General features: G+C 41.7%; 1 protein-coding gene across 2 annotated transcripts in view; it reads right to left on the minus strand.

Moving 5' to 3' along the window:
* The window catches only part of WDR47 (WD repeat domain 47), a 125,082-nt gene that overhangs the window by 75,501 nt on the left and 28,610 nt on the right, over positions 1–20,971 (minus strand). For both annotated transcript variants that reach the window (XM_029618230.1, XM_029618231.1), the window contains exons 3-5: positions 17,889–17,972; positions 16,393–16,477; positions 10,803–11,605 (exon numbers count right to left, since the gene is read on the minus strand). In XM_029618230.1, coding sequence (XP_029474090.1) covers positions 10,803–11,605; positions 16,393–16,477; positions 17,889–17,972 — 972 coding nt within the window. The remainder of the gene's footprint in view (positions 1–10,802; positions 11,606–16,392; positions 16,478–17,888; positions 17,973–20,971) is intronic.

The following is a 20,971-nucleotide window of genomic DNA, read 5'->3' on the forward strand; positions in this document are numbered from 1 at the left end:
ATAGCTGATACCTGGCTGTTATTACCGAAGCCACCCCTCTGGCCGAAGAGCAGACCAGCTCACAGCCTGCCATCTGCCAAAAGGGCATCTGCCAGTTCCATTACCGCCCTGGAATTCACACCAAATTCATCGACTTCCTGAGAGAGAGTAAATAAGAGCAAGCCACCAGGGAGCAAAAGAAGCTATCTGCAAATTCATTGCCACCTCTTCAAGGCCTGCTTAAGGATGGCCTGCAGGGTTAGTCATCTGCTTGGTGATGGCACACCCAAGCACATCCACTTTCGGAAGCGCAATTGCTCTTTCGTGGCCATATCCCGAGGGTACAGCCCTACAAGGCTCATTCCCCTTCAAAATTAGCTTCCGGGGTGCTCCATTCAATAACAATCAGCTCTTGAATAGCCTTCAAAATAGAGAACAAATAAGAGGCTTTTGTATATAGCTGTATACTGAACTGTGTCCTACTAAGCTTGGTGCCAATATGTGTCAGTATATGAACTGCAGGATGTTGGCTGGTCAACAAAAAGTGAAGGAAATGGGAATGGCCCACATGGGATACATGTGTGGTCTGTGTGGAAACCAACTACAAAGGAAAGTATAGACACTGATAAGACATGATAGATGTCATCCTACAAGATGTGGCGAGATAATGCAGAAGGAACACAAACATTTAGACATGAAAAAAAGAGAATAAATGTTGGGCTGCAGGAAGCCAGGCCAGAATGATACATTTAGAAAAGATTAATACTTGGCAAAGGAAATCAGCCCCCAGGATGCCCAGTAACTGCATAGCTCTACACGGCTCCAGCCCTGAAGGAATTTTCCCCATCCTCCAGGGACTAAGGATTGGGTTCATCATCCGTGCCATCTGGATCCCAATCGGCATGACCCGAATCAGGTCTAGACATACTTAGATGCTTACCTCCAGTACCAGGTACATGGAAGCCTGTAATCCTGATCTGTTAAGATTGGCTGGGGTTGACGACTGCACCTGAGAAAGGACTGCAGCCCTTGAAAAATTCCCCCAGAAAAGGCAGAGGGGTCCATGTCAAAACCAGGGGGGCATCGGTGCTGCGCCCATTGAACTATCTTCCCCTGCTGACAAACCTATGTGCCTATTTGTAAACCTGCTGACAAACCTATGTGCCTATTTGTAAACCGTTGCGATGGTATATAACTTAGCGACGGTATAGAAAAGTTTTTAAATAAAATAAATAAATAAATAAACCAGTTATGGGAGCCCCAGAGACAGGCAAAACCTCTGGCAGCTCTTTTTTTTTTCATTCCTGCATTATGCTGGGAAGGACCAGGCTTAGCAAAATCAGTTGGAGACAATTCTCCCTGAGCCTCCAAACAGTGCTGATACAAGTTAGAGGAAACACCAGGCTGAGATGCTCGGATATGGCAAGCAGCACAAGGTTAAGGCATTTAGGCTTCTTTGCCATCGACGCCAAGAGTTTTCAGTATGCTCCAACAGGAGTCTGAGAACTATGCACACCCAGCTGTGCTCGCAATAGGTGCTTGAAAAAAAAATAGGTGCTCAAAAATTAGTTACCTAATACACTATTCAGGTAGACACTCAACTGAGTGCCTACTCAAGCACTCACTCTGTAAACAACTTGAGCACCCGCCTAGGCATCTTTAAGCGCACCATTATGTGTCCACCTGGTTGTCAGTTTGAATGAGAATGCTCTTCCCCTGAAGGAAGCAAGTGAATGCTTGCTTCCTTCAGGGAAGGACCCAAACTGCAACAGTTTTCCTCTAACATTTCACTGTCTGTTAACACAGTTAAATGATTAGTTATATGTTAACACTGTTAAATGATTAGTTATATGTAAAGCCTGTTGCTGAATTGAATGTTCTGCTGTAAACCGATCAGATGTTCCAAACGATGACCGGTATATAAAAAACCCACAAATAAATAAATAAAATGCTGTAAGAGCATATTTGATTGCTCTCAGTTTTAGAAGGTTGATTTGAAACTGTCTATTTCTATGAAAGACCATGTTTCTTGAGTTTGAAAGGGTCCAGTGTGGGCTCCCCAACCTTTTATGGAGGTACCTGTCACCAATGTGACTTGGTGAGGAATTAGAGTGGAGATCCTTCCTGAAGGATGTAAAGATCTAGCCACCAGTGTAGATCTTGTTTTATTTGCTGTGAAATTGTCCTTCTGGTTGACAAAGGCTGAATAAGCTGGTCCCACTGAAAGTGGAAAACCCACTGCAGAAGTCATATGTGAAAGTGGGATAGTAAAATTATGTGAATCGCCACTGCCATGTGGCCCAAAAAACTGGAATTTCTCTGGCTGTTGACTGATCTGTAGTCAATAGTTTTTACAAAAGGGATCTGAGAGTATTTACCCAATCTGACAGGAAGAAAGCTCTCTCCTGTAGACAATCTATCCACTCTCCAATGAATTTGATTTTGTGAAAGGGAATCAAGAGTTGATTTCTCAAAATTCACTAGGAATCCTAGAACTGTAGGAGTCATACCACCTTTTGCAGCAAGGTTAGTACACCTTCCTTGGAGTTCACAGTCATAAGGCAGTCGTCCACATAAGAGATGCCCTTTCACCACAGACATGCTGCTACTATAGCCAGGCAGTTGGTGAAGACCCTTGGTGCTGCTGAGAGGGGAAGGGGAGGACTCTGTATTGATAATGGGAACAGTATACAATAAAATCACAGATAATGTTAATGGGAGGGATGAATGGGAATATGGGTATAAGCATCCTTTATATCCAACATACACATCCATCCCCTTTTTGGATGAAGGGGAGAATTATGTGGAGGGAATTCATTTTAAATTTCTCCTACAGAATATGCTTGTTCACGCTTCTTAAATCCAGGATGGAACAAATACCCCAAATTTCTTGGGGATAAAGAAGTAGTACCCCTGGCTATGGTGATAGGGAGGAACAGGCAGAGTTGTGTCCAGTGAAACAGATCCGATCAAAGACTAAGCAATGAGGAAGTTTGGGAAGCTGAGAGAAATGCAAGTGGTATCCAGACTCCACAATCTTTAGAATTCAGCAATCTCTGGTGAACTTGTGCCACTCTTCCAGGTAGTGCTGGATTCTTCCTCCTATTGGTGAGGATAGTGCTGGGTTTAAAAGGTGGTTAAAAACTTGGTCCAGGCTTTGGCTGATGGTGCTCATGCTGTCGAGTGTGAACCAGAGGTTGTTGCTATTGTGGCAGCAAAGGTGGCATCTGGTATTGTTGAAAAAGCTGGAAGGGGCATCTCTGGAAGTATGGCTTTTTAAAACTGGAGTAAGGACCACTTGCTGAAGGCTGTTGTTCTTGTCCTTTAATGAGGGACTGGATTACCCACTGTTCCTTTATTTGAGCAACCGTTTCTCTAAGCTTTTCTCTGAAAAGGTGATCACCTAGTCATGGACATCTGCCAGTTTTTCATACATCATCGCATAGGATACTGGCTCTCAGTCAAGGCATAGAGAATTCACCCTGATGGACACTGTTGAGGTACAATCCATGTCATCAAATGGATCTTCTCACAGCAAACCATGTTAAGTGATTCATCGTTAGCAAAGCCTAGATCTCGATGGTTACCGGGGAGGTCCAATCGATCCAATGTTATATACTTTTAAGGAATTGGTATTAAAGGATTTGCAGATCTTGGAACAACAATACAAATGGCGCCAGTATAATCGTACGAGAAATGAACATCAGGCCTTACAACAGTTATCTACGAATGATGAAACGTAAGCAAGCCCGCAGATAAAGGCGGAGCCGAGGTTATTTTGAGTAAAGAAATGTATGTGGCAGAAATTATGAAACAAATGAATGACATCAATTATTATAATAGATTGGAATTTGATCCCACACAATGGTTATCTAATCAGATACGAGATTGTTTGGTCACGGTACAACATCTCAATTGTTTAACCACAAAGGAACTGAGTTTCCTACAGGTGGAACATCCCATTATTCCAGTAATACATATAGTCCCAAAAATCCATGAATCTATGGATGCTCCACCAGGTAGACCCATTGTTTCTATCAAAGGGTCACTGTTCAAACCCATAGCTATATTCATTGATTGTTTTGGGGTTTTTTTAAACTAATAGTATTGAAAGCGAGATCTTATGTTCAGGATGCTACCCATGCACTGCATTTATTATAGAGAATGGAACCAGTGTCGGGTGAAATTATTTTTGTTACCATGGACATACAGTCCCTCTGTATGAATATACTCAGCGGGCAGCCCTAGACAATCCCACAGATATTTTGACAAAGACCTACACCCCCAGAGGATACCAGCTGATTTTATTATTGAAATGGCAGAATTGATATTGCATAATTATGTTCAATAATCAATATTATTATATTGGGAGTTCATTAAACATTAAGTACTACTGCATTATTAAAACTGAGTGGAATCTGTGTTACATTGTGAGTTATTCATGTGTTTTTCACTTCGGACTGTGGGAAATTAGACATTTCTTCTAAGAAGGTGGCATATATACTCTTCTGCATCTAAGAGTGGCTGAGAGCATGCAACTTTGCCTTCACAAATGGAAGAAAAAGCTTCAGTTTTTGAATAAACCTATGTAAATACTGAACCATGTAGAAATGGTTAGTGAAGATTCATGCATTAAGCATAAAGCTTTGTAAAATGTTTTTACTAAAGTGTCCAGTAGCCTGGGATCCTTGAGTATATCCATATTTTCTCTCCTTTTTAAAGAGCTGATTTCACAACTGATTGGTGAGGTAACTGTACTATTCCAAACCCCAAAAGATTTTCATACTCTATACTTGAAGTCTAGTTTTCTTCCTACCAGGACTCAGAAAATAGCATTTTCCCACATTCTGGTTTGTAATTGTTGCAGGATACTATGAATCGGAATTGCTGCTGTTTCCGCCAGTTTCCAGAATCTAGAGGAAGCCAAATATGTTTGTGGAAGAATCTTTGTTGCTACATACATTAACTCCAAATGTTTTTACCAGCTTGTCCAGAAATCTGGAGTAAGAAAGGTCTTCCAGTGGAGACAGTGTTCTGGAGGTCTGGAAGTGATTCCCATCGACTTCTCTTCAAAGCTGAGAGGAGTGGGAACACTGAACCAGGACCCCAATGATGAAAAAGGAGACTGAGAAGGGGTATAGTCCTGGTGAACATCCTCTGACTGTCTGGACTCCACTGCAAGTAAAATTTCTTGGACAAGAACCACCACACAGGAGTTCTGATGGAGCATCCACCCTAAATCAGAAATATTGGGATTCCTTCTCATAGAAGTAAATCTGACATCCTGAAAAAGAGAGATTGGAAGGTACCCTCTTTATCTTTAGCCACCATGGGGGTAAAGAAATCTTTCACCAGCTCCCTATCTGGTCAAGGGGCTGATGTGTCCTTTCACTTGCCGTGGGTGATGAAACATCATCTTCTGATACCAAAATGGAATCTTGCACATCTTCTAGGCTCTACAAAATCTGAACTGGATGTGAAAGGTACCAGAGAACAAACTGGTTCTGGAGGTGTTGTCCTTGCTCCATTAATTTTGTTGGTGTAAGATCTCTGATAATTGGTGAGGGTAGAAAAATGATATCACCTTTTGCCACCAACAAAATTCTGTGCAGGCCTAAATACAGCTGCGTAAGAAGTACTGCAGCATGATGCATCAATGATGGAGCAACCTGTCCAGATGGTAAAAGTGTTGAGGACTGATGCATTTTAATTTCTGGGGCTCACTGCATTAAGAATTTATGCACTGGTGTCTTGTGCTTTGACGGTGCCGTGGACTTATCCGTCAATGGCACCTTGGCCTTTTTCTTCAATGACACCGAACTGCTGTATGCCTAAGGACCCAACATTAGGTGTTTTGTGCATAGACTGCTCCAAAGAATGACACCTTCTCTTCTTTGACACATGTCGCTTACTCAGCCCTAAGGATGTGGCCTGTTTGCTGATGGGGAAGATACTTTTCAGGAGCTCCTGCTCAACTCAAGTCCCAGGGGAGGCAGACAATGCTGCACTCTGGGAGGAGGACATACTGTGGCTTCTGAGAGACTTACACAGTTTCTCCATTTTCCAGGCCTTCATTTCCTGAGTATGCAGGGACATCTATCCACAATGGTTAACAAATGGCCTAGTCATGGTCCAGTCTGAGGCAATGTAGCAGAGTTCATGTCCATTGATAGACATTCTTGTACCACAAACACAGTCCTTGAACCCATTTCACCATGGATTTCTTCTTACTGCCCATGCTGAGGAACAATAGGTTCTTAATCTTCTCCCCTCTTTTTTTTTTTTTTTTTTAATAGCACTGAAAAGTGCTGTTTGGGGGCTGAGGCAGCCAGGCAACTTTAAAAAAAAAAAAAAAAAAAAAGTTTTTCACAGAAAAAAAACCCAGAAATATATAGATTCACATCCTTGCTGGTGCTCAGACAAAAAAATAAAATAAAGACCAAGATGGCTCACGGGGCAATTCTCAAGCGGGAATTCTCACATATGCTCAGTACTAGCAAATCTGGGAATCAACTTCTTCCTGTATACAGACGATATACAATTCTACATCTCTTTCGACAAAACAATTGAAAAAACTGCGACAACCCTGTCAACATACATGAAGGCAATACTAAAAAAAACGTTCCCAACTGAAACTAATTCTTAACACAAAAAAAATCGGAAATTATATGGATAAGGAGAGACAACTCGATACTCAAACCGCCAACCCTAAATCTAGGAATTACCAATGTTACTCCATCAGATGAGGTTTGAGACCTTGGAATTCAGATCAATGAGAACTTCACTATGAAAAAGCATAAGCAAATTAAACAAATCAGGATACTCCAAGCTGAAAATTCTACATCGACTAAAACCTTACAAGCACTTATATTTTCAAATTTAGACTACTGCAACTCCCTTTTACTAGGCCTCCCCGCAAGTCTACTACAACCACTACAGTTACCTCAAAATGCATCAGCAAGACTCCTTCTCAGGACAAGGAAATTTGAACACATCACTCCCTCACTGATAGCCCTGCACTGGCTTCCTGTACAATCAAGAATTCATTATAAAGTGTTGTCCCTAATATTCAACATCAACCATATCAATCCATGCCTATTAGGAGTGACACTACAACACAATGCTCCTTGTCACTTTACCCTCATTGCCTCAGGTACAAACTTGAATTGTAGGTCCTCTGGGGATAGGGAAATACCTACAGTACTTGAATGAAGTGCTGAAAAAAGTGCAAAAAGCAGAATATAATCATCTAAATAAATAAATAAAACAAACACTATAAACCACAGAGAGACCTAAAATCACAGAAACAAAGGTCTCCTAATGGTACCCTCCACTCGGAACACACACCTAATGCAAATAAGAGACAATGTTTGCAATAGCAGGCCCCAAGCTGTGGAAGTCACTTCCAGAGCCATTACATCAGATAACAAAAAGAAAGAACTTCGAGCGTGAGCTGAAAACATGGTTCTTTAGAAAGGCTTACAATTTAAGGTAAACCACTATAATGCAAGTCGAACAAACAATATATAATGAATGATATAAAGGTATTGCTACTATGATTAGAATCTATTTTCACTATTATGTAGACCTAAATTCACATTGCTGGACCAGCTCTCTGAAACACTATGCCAACTAACTTAAGACAAGAACTCTGCCCCAAAAAATTTAAACAAAAACTCACGACATGGTTATTCAAGCAAGCCTAACACTATAACTAAAACTTTTTAATAGATTTACCACATCTGCCCCTCTTAACCCCCTCACCCCTCAAAGCACCTCCTTCCCTCTCCCTACCTCCCCCCCCCTTTTTATTCTCATCCTCCGCCTATCCCTGTGAACCCCCCTCCCCACAATTCAATTAACGTGCAACTACATCGTTCCCCTACAACTTAACTGAAACCTAATTTTCTTTGTTACTTAATATTGCTGTTACTTTGTTACATTTAAACGTATACAGTTACATTTTCCGACTATTCCAAATATTATAGATTTAATCTATGTTCCTTGTACTTTTAAAATTTAAACATAAACATTGCCTTCTTAGCCTAATGTTCCAAAGATTATATGTTTTAATGTATTTTCCAAATATTATTTGTTTTAATCTATGTTCCTTGTAAAGCTATTTAATGCTGCATTAATGTTCTATGTAAACCAATATGATGTTCCCAACGAATGTCGGCCTATAAAAATGTTAAATAAATAAATAACATGAACTAAATTAGATAGGAACTACTACCATACCCTTCAAGATGTATAATTATGAACTAGAATATGAATTATAGTGACCGTTAACACAAAGCATATGACCTTTGACCATGAATATGAATGCTGATACCGTAAACAGTTGTGATCTTCTTTTGGAATGACGGTATATAAAATCGCCTAATAAATAAATAGACCTGCGCTAGCCGGCAGCGATCGCACCATCGCGGTGCGATCGCTGCCGGTTTTGCACCCAATAACGCCACCATAGGAGGTGTAGCTATTGGGCGCGAACTCGGACGCGAAAAGGGCCTTACCTTTTCGTCGTCTGCGGCGTCGGCCCCGGTGACGCCCCGACTCCTCCTCTTCCGGGGCCGAATCCGCCCCCATTTTGGTATCGCACGCGATAAGGGACGTTTCGTGTACGAAATGTCCCTTATAGCGTGCGATCCGTTTAGAAAATAAGGCCCTAAGAGATGGATGTGTTTGGAGCAGCCAGATGACTTCACCCAAATGTAATGGCTAATTCAGCCCTACAGAAAAATATCCTATACTGATTTTAGAGATTCTTTTGCAACAGAAGTGATTTATGTTTAAAACATTTACAGAAGAGCCCATATCACCATAAGTGCTAGGGGTGATTAAAGTAAACTATTAGTGCACCTAATGTAACCATTTTAATGTAACTCCAGAACCCATAGAGCACAACATGCAGCCACACGCCACACACCCTCTCACAAAATTATCAGACTCGACACAACTAGAAAACGTGCCTTTGCCATAGGCGGCCCCTCTTGCTGGAACAGTGTGCCTCCTGATGTTAGTCAGGAATTATGCCCGAAAAAATTCAAGCAAAAACTCAAAACTTGGCTATTCTTAAAAGCCTTTGCATAAAGTATACAATATCGTATTTCATTTCCGCCCTCCCCCCCCCCCCCCCCCCGCCTCTCTAATCCATCGGCTTTTATCCTGACATCTTTTCCTTTCTCTGATACACCTGCCCCCTCTGACCCCCCCTTTCACAACGTGCTACTTATATCCCTACGACCTCGACTTCCCCCTCTGGAAATGCTCCCTCCTCTAAAGGTTGTTATTACTTCTGCAATCTGCCATGCATTTTGCCTCATTTTTTTGGAATTTCTCCTCATTTTTTTTCCTTGCCCTCCCCATGCATTCACCACACGATTAAGTTCTGTAAATTTTGTACTGTTCTTCAGCGTTCTCTAAAGTACTTCCAATAATATCTCTATAAATGTTTCCTTTATTAATCTTTTTAACTAACCATTTAATGCTAGTTTATTTAGTTAACCCCCCGTTTGCATTATCATTTATTACTCTGTTATTCGCTTTCTCTTAGTATTGTTATGAAACATGGTGGACTTTCTTTCTCCTAAGTTGAACATTAAGGGGTAGATTTTAAAAACTTGCGCGATCACGTAATTTTGTTCGCGCACCAGGCACGAACAAAAGTACGCTGGATTTTATAAGATACGCGCATAGCCGCGCGTATCTTATGAAATCCGGGGTCGGCGCGCGCAAGGGGGTGCACATTTGTGCAACCTGCGCATGCCGAGCCCAGCGCGCGCTGCCTGTTCCCTCCGAGGCCGCTCCGATTTCAGAGCGGCCTCGGAGGGAACTTTCCTTTGCCCTCCCCCCACCTTCCCTTCCCTAACTCACCCCCCTGGCCCTATCTAAACCCCCCCCCTTACCTTTGTTGGCAGATTTACGCCTGCTAAAAGCAGACGTAAATCTGCGCGCGTCAGCGGGCTGCTGGCACACCATCACCCGACCCGGGGGCTGATCCGGAGGCCTCGACCACGCCCCCGGGCCCGCCCCCGAAACGCCGTGTCGTTTCGGGATCGCCCCCGACACGCCCCCTCCCTGCCCCTTTTAAAAAACCCCGGGACTTACGCGCGTCCCGGGGCTCTGCGCGCGCCGGTGGCCTATGCAAAATAGGCGCGCCGGCGTGCGAGGGCCCTGCGCGCGTAAATCCAGCCGGATTTACGCGCGCCGGTGGCCTACGCAAAATAGGCGCGCCGGCGCGCGCAGGGCATTTAAAATCCGCCCCTAATTGTAAAGCACTGCCGCTAATCTCTGTTTTTCTAGCGCCGTTGCGAAACATTAACTGTAAACCAACATGATGTTACTAAACGAATGTCGGTATATAAAAAACTTCAAATAAATAAATAAAGATATCTCTTGGGAATTATAAACTTTTCCATTCTTATCTGTCCTCCCCTTCCCCCCCTCCCCCCCCTCACATTCTGGGTCATCATTATCATTCCTGCCCTTCACCATCACTCCTCCATGCCCCTACTCCTGCCACTCCTTTTCTCACCCTCCAGGCTGCCACTGCCATCACACCTCCTCTTCATCATATTTATTCACATTTTATTTACAAATTCTCTAATTTTTGGAGAAGCTAGTCACTAGTACGACTTATTCGTTTTGGAGAAAGTTCTATTACAACTGCATATTATCTAAATGGATACAAAACTGCACAATGTAAAGAGAAGATAGAAGCGTGAAATAAATACGAAGGAGGAAACAAAGCTGCTAATAAAATAAAAGTTAAACACAAATGAATTACGACTTTACTTCAAAATATCTGAAAAACTTACCGTTCTGGTGACTCTTCGTAAATACTGTGGCATTCTGTATTTTCCAGCATGACAGTTCGATTAAGGTTCTGTATGCCTGGATAATGGAAATTAGCAAAGGAGTGCGACATTGGAGAGGTTTTATTTCCAACGTCTGAGACTCGCTTGTCATGATTACTTAATCCACATGAGAGTCCATCAAGAGCTGGGTTTAAAGAACGGGACATGTATGCATCAGCTGACTGAGGTCGCCGCATTGGAGACGAAGGATAGGGAGAAAGTTTGCTGATAAGAGGTGTCAATAGATCAGCATATGCAGCTTTTGAGGGCTTGAGAAGTTTATCAACATGAATATTAAGTATCTTCTGCTCAAAAGCACAAGCAAAAACACTAGATGGAAGATTCTGAAGCCAGGATAATAGACTCAGGTCCAAATCATCACAACCATTGCCACACAACAAATCAATACCAAGTAAAACTTCACTTTCTGTAATTTCTTCCCCAGTTGCTTTGCTCTGACAAAATTCTACACAACACTCATAAAGCAGCCCCTTCATTATCAACTGGAATAACCGATTGCTACTTGCTTTAAAACCAGCTTCACTCAGTTTTCTGTCAGCAGGGATAAACTCTGCCACCATGATACAGGACTCTTCAAAGCAGTGAACTCTAGCAGTACTGGGGTTCCAGTCCTTGAACTCTGCGTGGTTGGTCAGACGAGGCAATGTCAGTAATAAACAGAGCTTGCTGTAATCTTCTTTAGATGGGCAATACTCTTCCAAAGCATGTAAACACTTTACAGCTTCTTGCATTGTAAATTCCAGCTATAACAAAGAACAATATGAACAGTGACAGTTAAAAACTCTTCTCCATCCAACTTATGCATTTAAAATGTCCCACTGTTTACATCTTGGATAGACTGGCAGTGGTTTTTTTTCTGCGTCAGACATGGTAACCATAGATAAATTCTCAGTTATAATTCTACAATTACAGTATATTACAAGTAATTGATTTAAAAACATCATAACCCAACAGGTAAAGTACATGGTAATAATTGCCATTTCCAGGTGTACAGCTCTGAGTAAGAATACTGTTGGCCATTATGATGGTAGACACTGATAGATTTAACAATTGTCGCAGTCCAAAGGGGTGGAGTTCATCTGGCTATTTTCCAAAGAGGACTGTGATAGACAGTAACTGGGTTGGGCCCCCACCTCCTTGGATTATAATGGTCATGATAAAAAAAAATAAGAGTGATGTATACCCTTATGACACCACAACACTGGTGATCATGTTTCCCACTGTATTTTTTAATATAGTACAAATGCTGTGACAGGCAAAAGCCCCTAAAACCAGGGGGAACACAAAAATGAAAGCCTCAGATTTCTTTAAGTAACCAAAAGTAATTCTTCATCCTCTACATCTCCTCTTCCCCCTTCTCTTCTTTAGCAAAATTTCGCATTAAAAAAAAAAAAAAAACTAGAAAGAAGTTATTGTTACAAATCAGAATGGAATGTACCCAAATTCTGCCATGTTGTTCAAAATAAGGAAACTATGGAAAAGTCATTAAACTAGCCAGCACATAGCTGCCTCTAACTGAGATATGCAAGACTCACTCGTTCCCCTTCCCACCACATTTTCACCCCCCACCCCCCATTCCCAGGTTTTCCCACAAATCAATCGACAACTTTCTTTTGGTATAATAAAGGCCGCAGTTTATTATCAAGACCCGAGCCCCACAATGTACTTACAATACAACGTTCTCCCCCCCATTCAAATAACAGTCCAACTGTGCCCCCCACCTCTTCCAGTGGTAGAGCATCCTCATATAATGCCTCCGAGCATCGGCCCCCCTCTTGCTCTTTGGCAATCTCGTGCAGCAGCCCCCCCGCACCAGTGGCGTAGCCACGGGTGGGCAGGTGCCCACCCAACTTAGACCCAGGCCCACCCAACTGGCACCGGAACTGCAAGGCTGTCGCGGGATCCCATCCCCGCGACAGCGAACAAGAGAACCCCCGCCTCGCGCGCCATCACGGCACACATGGGGAAGCGCTGCTGCGGCCGTATGGCCAACTGATCTTCCTGTTTGGGGGGGGGGGGGGGGGGAGCGGAAGCGCCGCGCGCAGCTTCCGCTTCCTCCCCCCAATGCAGGAAGATCAGCTGGCCTCTCCTGCTGCCACCTGTTCTCCTGCTATCTTCGGGCCAAACGGCCCGCCGAACTTCCTGTTTGGGGGTGGGGGAGCGGAAGCGCCGCGCACAGCTTCCGCTTTCTCCCCCAAAACAGGAAGATCAGCTGCCTCTCCTGCTGCCACCGGACTCCTGCTATCTTCGGGCGTCGGGCCGTATGGCCCGCCGATCTTCCTGCTTGGGGGGGAGGGAGGAAGCGGACGTTGTGCGCTGCGCTTCCGCTCCCCCCCTCCCCCCGACAGGAAGTTCGGCGGGCCGTACGGCCCGACGCCCGAAGATAGCAGGAGTCCGGTGGCAGCAGGAGAGGCAGCTGATCTTCCTGCTTTGGGGGGAGGAAGCGGAAGCTGTGCACATGATTGAATGTGTATGTGTGGATGAGAATGGGAGTGTGTGTGTGTGTGGGTGAAAACTGGAGCCTGGGTGTGTATGTGGGTGAGAATGGAAGCTTGAATATGTGGGTGAATGGGAGCTCGAATGTGTGTATGTGTGGTTGAGAATGGGAGCCTGGGTTTGTGTGTGGGTGAGAATGGGAGCTTGAAAATGTGGGTGAATGGGAGCTTGAATGTGTGTATGTGTGGGTGAGAATGGGAGCCTGGGTTTGTGGGTGGGTGAGAATGGGAGCTTGAATGTGTGTATATATGGGTGAGAATGAGAGCCTGGGTTTGTGGGTGAGAATGGAAGCTTGAATATGTGGATAAGAATGGGTGCTTGAATGTGTGTATGTGTGGGTGAGAATAGGACCTTAAATGTGTATATGTATGGATGAGAATGGGAGCTTGAATATGTGTGGGTGAGACTGGGAGCATGGGTTTGTGGGTGAGAATGGGAGTCTGGGTTTATGTGTGTGGGTGAGAATGGGTGCCTTGATGTGCGTCTGTGTGTGCATAAGAATATAAGCCTGGGGAGGGGTGAGAAAGTGAGAACTTGTATGTGTGTCTGCAGAGAATGTGAGCTTGGCGGGGGGGGGGGGGGGAAGAGCATATGAGAGCGAGAGCTTGAGTGTGTGAGAGGGAGTCTGTGAGAGAAAGCGTGTATGAGTGTGTGTGTGTGTGGAAGGGAAGAAGACAGTAATAGAAGAAAGACACTGAAAAGGAATTAGGAAATGAGCTATAAGGGAAAAAATGGGAAAAAGAGACCAGGACCAACTGATTAGAAAAATACAAAGATCAGACAACAAAGGTAAAAATATATATCTATATTTTGAGATGTTAGCAATTTAAATATAAGCAACACAACCGCTCTCTCAAAATTTATGGACAGGTAGGAGCCGTGTATAAAATCGTAATAATAAGAAGGCTAAAGTACCACAAATCACCGTGAATTATGTTTGTATTATTAAGTAAACCTCATACTTAGGCGTAGATGTGAATGCTATGCTGCATAATTTGGCATTATTTATCAGTAAAAAAACAATTAGTAGACCTGCATGCCTACAGCCCACCCATGTTAACCTTGTGCCCACCCAAAAAATCAATTCTGGCTACGCCACTGCCCCGCACTGCACAAGATTCCCCCCCCCCCCCCCTTTTTATAAACTTTAACAATACAATGCAATTAACAACATTTGAGGCTCGGGTTTACCGCCAACTGCGACAAATACAACACCATACATCAAAACACACCACAAGCCTCAACCTGCTGCCTCAGCCGTTCCTCACCGACTGAGCGTTAACCCCCTCCTCCCCTTCCTCTTCTATCACCATTCACCAATCCGTGCGTCCTGTTTGAATTCCACCCTTCCCATTGGTTTGAGTCTCCTTCCTACTCCCCCCCCCCTTCCTATCTATCCTAACATCACGTCCCTTTCCTTCGCTCTCTTGCCTCCAGTTATGTTCGCAGGACGAGACAAGCTCACCCTGCTTGAACAAAGTGAAAAGGTCACAAGTGCTGATATTCCACCTTAGCTCCACATACAAATCAGTTACACTAGCTAGAAGGCAAGAGACCTCTGTGAAACTGTTTTTCTGGTTCGTAGTCCACTTACTCACTCCTGTACTGTGAAATTGTGTGCTCTTTGGTACTAATTTTATTTTTTTCTGTACAGTTATATACAGAATGATACAATTGACCTTCAAAAGCATTTTTAAAAATAAAAAAATACAAATGCTCAAGCTTTAAATGGAAGGGAAAACAATGTCATTACTTGAATGACTCCTTCTTACAAAAAAGAGGTGCTTAGGGGTTCAGACTCATTGGAAACTTTGCCTCTAAGCCCTCATCCAATTATATAGCCAGGTAGTCACCTATTAGTGTAATCTGGGGAGATTAAAAAAAATTCCTCACCAGTCAAAGAGTAATTTTTATGCAAAAATGAACTTTAAACTTTGATCATGACATAAGTATCATTAGCATTATCCCACTGCTTTCATTTCAAGTCTTCAATTTAGTTCTTGTGCTCCCACAACTATTCTCTAATCTTTCCCATCACAGTTTCTTGCCCTTGGATTTCAAAACTGAGTTTTTAAATTCTGGATTATTCTTCATCAACTCATTTTAACAGATACCAGATTATCAATTAAAGCAATATAAACATCCTAAAACTAGATAAGAATTATGTATTTTTAAGTAGTGCAAAGTTTTAGCAACTACTAAATTCCAATATCCAGTGTCCATTAATGTTTTTACATTATTTTTTGCTTTTGATTATGTATGTAACAAAATATGTGCTGCCATGAACTCAAATGTTTATGTATGGATTATACATTTTTTAAATAAATAAATATTGGTTTTGGAGAACTGAAATCTTTTTGGTCAGCTATACCTTTCACTGGACCAACAAAAAAAGATAATGTAGAGCAAAAGTAGGCAGCTCTGGTCCTGGAGTGCCAGTAATAGGTCTTGTTTTCAGGATCTCCACGATGAATATGCACAAGATATATTTACATACAATGAAGGCAGTACAAGACCAGTTTGTGGCACTCCAGGACCAGAGTTGCCTACCCCTGGTATAGGACACAAGGCAAGAGGTAGCAACTGTGGTCTCAAAAGCTCATGTAACACAATATTTGTTTGGTCGTTCTCATACAATACAAATCACAAACTATAACAATTACATATTTTTCCAGCCTGCATATGAAATAACTGAGGTCATCCGGCGACGTTAGCCAGATAAATGCCAGTTCTCATCATTATCCAGCTAACATACCTGGATAACTTTAGGGCTACCGGAGAGCAGTACTAAAGTCAGCTGGATAAACTTATCCGGCTAGCTTTGGCTTAGTTGGGGTTATTCAGTGGCACAGCAAAGTTAGCCGGATAAGTTTATTCAGTGAACTTTACTAATTGGCTGAAAATGGGCCTCACCATTTGCAAAGCATAAATTAACAGTGTAGCACTACAAGCTAAAATACATATTACAATTGTATCTCAATCTAACATTAACCAACAGTATTTGTTTAACTCCTTTCCAGCTATAAAATCTTACATGTTGTGGCTCATCTTCTGTTGACATTGCATTATTCACACACAAGGCTTCTAAAAACTTCTGCTTCAGAATAATGTAACGAAACCTAACAAAAAGGCAAAGTAATAATTAAAATATAACTAGGTAATTCCCTCCCCCTAAAATCCCTTCAAAAACAATACTTCTTACATTTGATTAAAGTCAATAAAAAGAACATTTCCATTCATTTTAGGCTCTGTTTACAATGATGTACTTTAGGAATGTCTTATGGACCCGACCATGGTGTCCCTTTGTATTCGTTTTCATGTGCAGATTATGTGCATAAAATTCCTGGCTGCAGGAAATTACAAGCCTAGAATTTTGCAATCAACAAAATGCATGTGGAAAATGTCTTGGGTAAGAAATAGTTTCCATGTGCTCAGATAAAACCAGACACAGAAACAGGACAGCACACACCCCCCCCCCTCAACCCCAACATACACATACACCCCCCCATCAGTGGCTGGAGAACACACACATATACTCCTGTACCCCCTTGCTCCTCCCCAATACATACCCATCCATACCTACAAACTATCCACACATGCCCAGGTTTATTTATTTATTTATCCCTAAAATGTTTGGGATGGGTTACAAAGCCACATAAAGAAACATGTCAAAAACAATAAAATAGTTAAAACAACATAACAGGCAAACAATAACTGATACCTAGGTGTAAGAAAGATATCACATGTTGAGAGCTTCAAATGATTGAAAGTTACAGAAAGAACAGCAGGAATTTGCAGCAGGAGCACAGACACATACTATCAGATGGGGGCACATACAAACCCTACACCCGCACACTCCCCATCCTGATGGCTGAAACACAGGAATAAACCTAATTGGAGTACAGGCACTGAGGAGTTTAAAAACTGTCTAGGTGAGTGACCAGCCTTTTGGGGACAGAGCAGAATCCAAGAATGGAGAGTACAAGTAGGCCGCAACTTCTATGCACGCCACGTGTCTATTTTGGGGCCCTTAAATCATAGTGAATCATGGGTGAATATCTCCTTTTACAACAGCAAACGATATTTGGCTAATATTTGCCATGGAGATTTTGCAAAATCTCCAAATGTGAATAAACCATTCTGACTACTATTTTTTAAGAGAGTCTCAAACCCCATCAATTTGCAAACCACAACCTGAGTTTTGTATATCTTATAAGACCTATAATGTTTCTTTTCTAGAAACGTCTACATTTCTTGTAAGATTTTAAGGGTAGATGCATATAAAGTGAATTGTTTCACAAGAGCTCTTACTGTTCAGGAATTAGGTCAGTTCTCACATTAACAGTATGAATAATGCAATAATAATAATAATGCAATTACCATTATTAAAATCTTACTAAATCAAGTCCTTAGTGCCCTAAGTCCAAAAGCCTCTTGCTAAGACATTAGGAGTTGTTCTCAGAAACAATAATAGGTGGTGTTGGGTGGGGAAGGGAAGGGTAGCACAATTGTTTCACCACTGGATATTACCTTTTCTTGTCAAATTTTTCCATGCACTCGAGAGGTTGAATAAATTGCAAGACTTCATCCCATTGACCATCTAGGATCAGCTGTCTAAATAAAAAGAAATACATCTTATTTTATTATAAGCAATAAATGGTTCATAAGGTTTAAAAATATCAGGCCTCACAACGAGACTGATTCACTAAGGTGCAGTAATATTTTAAAGCACAAAATGGACATTATTTACTGCACATCCTATTTTCTTCATTGGAGGCTATTCACTAATAACATGCGTTATCCACATTAAAACCTTACCACACCTTAGTGAATCAGCTTCATTGTGCAGCTAATATATTAAAAACAGGCCAGCTGACAAGCAGACACTAGTCCTATGCAATTTTTGTATACAGCTCACATGTGCAAAATCTTTATTAAATCCTGCAGTTATCAATAGGCTATGCTACCAAGAACTTAGACCTCTTCTGCCAAATTCATGAGTTGGATAAATGACCAGATCTCTCCTGATTTTTGGTCTACCGCCATTTTTTTTTTTACTTAGCATTAAAGATATTTTCATCTTTGCCCTTTAAATATAGACTTACTTCTGCCTAGTTGGATGGACTACTAAATGTTCTCTATATATACCACAACTCTGCTCCTCCAAGGCAGTGGCTCCAAATGGTTTTTGTGTATGCATACCTTGACAGTAGGAACCTTATTCATTAAATCAAATTTACTGGGAATGATCTCAATCTTTTTACTGCTAAGGCTCTTCTTAATACTTGCCATGGGCCATAGAGTACCTCTTTCTGGAACTCATGGAATATAATATGTATAAGCAACATACAAGAAATTGCCATACTGGGTCAGACCAAGGGTCCATCAAGCCTAGCATCCTGTTTCCAACAGTGGCCAATTCAGGTTACAAGTACTTGGCAAGTACCCCAAAATCCAAAACTAAGTATATCCCATACTAGTGATGCTAGTAATAGCAGTGGCTATTTTCTAAGTCAACTTGATTAATAGCAGGTAATGGACTTCTCCTCCAAGAACTTATCCAAACCTTTTTTTAAACACAGCTATACTAACTGCACTAACCACATCCTCTGGCAACAAATTCCAGAGTTTGTGTGTTGAGTGAAAAAGAACTTTCTCCGATTAGTTTTAAATGTGCCACATGCTAACTTCATGAAGTGCCCCCCCTAGTACTTCTATTATTCGAAAAAGTAAATAACTGATTCAAATTTACCTGTTCTAGACCTCTCTTGATTTTAAACACCTCTCTCATAACTTCCCTCAGCCGTCTCTTCTCCAAGCTGAACAGCCCTAACCTCTTTAGTCTTTCCTCATAAGGGAGCTGTTCCATCCCCTTTATCATTTTGGTCACCCTTCTCTGTACCTTCTCCATTGCAATTATATCTTTTTTGAGATGCGGCGACCAGAATTGTACACAATATTCAAGGTGCGGTCTCACCATGGAGTGATACAGAGGCTTTATGACATTTTCTGTTTTATTCACCATTCCTTTTCTAATAATTCCCAACATTCTGTTTGCTTTTTTGACTGCCGCAGCACACTGAACCGACGATTTCAATGTATTATCCACTATGATGCCTAGATCTCTTTCTTGGGTGGTAGCTCCTAATATGGAACCTAACATTGTGTAACTATAGTATGGGTTATTTTTCCCTATATGAGTCACCTTGCACTTATCCATATTAAATTTCATCTGCCATTTGGATGCCCAATTTTCCAGTCTCACAAGGTCTTCCTGCAATTTATCACAATCTGCTTGTGATTTAACTACTCTGAACAATTTTGTATCATCTGCAAATTTTATTAACTCACTTGTCGTATTTCTTTCCAGATCATTTATAAATATATTGAAAAGTACGGGTCCCAATACAGATCCCTGAGGCACTCCACTACCCCACCCCCCTGAGAAAATTGTCCATTTAATCCTACTCTCTATTTCCTGTCTTTTAGCCAGTTTGTAATCCATGAAAGGACATCACCACCCGTCCCATGACTTTTTAATTTTCTTAGAAGCCTCTCATAAGGAAATTTGTCAAACGTCTTCTCAAACTCCAAATATACTACATCTACTGGTTCACCTTTATCCACATGCTTATTAACCCTGTCAAAAAAGTGAAGCAGACTTGTGAGGCAAGACTTGCCTTGGGTAAAGCCACACTGACTTTGTTCCATTAAACCATGACTTTCTATATGTTCTGGTCAGGCTAACTGGTCTGTAGTTTCCCAGATCACCCCTGGAGCCCTTTTTAAATATTGGGGTTACATTAGCCACCCCTCCAGTCTTCAGGTACAATGGATGATTTTAATAATAGGCTGCAAATTTTAACCAATAGTTCTGAAATTTTAGTTCCTTCAGAATCCTGGGATGTATACCATCCGGTCCAGGTGATTTACTACTCTTCAGCTTGTCAATCAGGCCTACCACATCTTCTAGGATCACCGTGATTTGGTTCAGTCCATCTGAATCATTACCCATGAAAACCTTCTGCTTCAGATATATTTTTTAAAGTTTTTACTGTGAGTTTTTGTCTCTACGGCCAACTTCTTTTCAAATATCTCTTACCCTATCTTATCAATGTCTTTCATTTAACTTGACAATGCTTATGCTTTATCCAATTTATTCTGTTGGATCCTTCTTCCAGTGGCACCCAATAAAATTGTGACTATTTATGTATCTTTCTGTCATATTTTCTTAGTTTCTGACAAATCCTTGAATACCAAGAGATGCAATTTTCTCTCCATATAATCTACAGAGTAAACACCTTTATAAACAATGCTTATCTTGTATTTTTCTCCTTTACCATAATGTCCAGTTTTCTAGTATCAAGCTTCTTATTGATTGCAATGGGAATGTCCCAAGTGATCACAACTATTCCATTCTCTGCAGTTCTGTTAGGGCTGTGATCCCAGTGTTTTTCCTGATTCATCAATGCTATATAGTTTACAAAGTTTCCAATGAATGAGCCATACCACCTGTACCTTTCTGTAAACAGACCTTCTGACATCAGCACACCACATCCAGCAATGAAATGCATAATTGTTTCCAGTTCTATTTTGCACAGAATCTGTATTTG

The sequence above is a fragment of the Rhinatrema bivittatum genome, chromosome 10 (assembly GCF_901001135.1).
Source record: "Rhinatrema bivittatum chromosome 10, aRhiBiv1.1, whole genome shotgun sequence".
Classification (NCBI taxonomy): Eukaryota; Metazoa; Chordata; class Amphibia; order Gymnophiona; family Rhinatrematidae; genus Rhinatrema; species Rhinatrema bivittatum.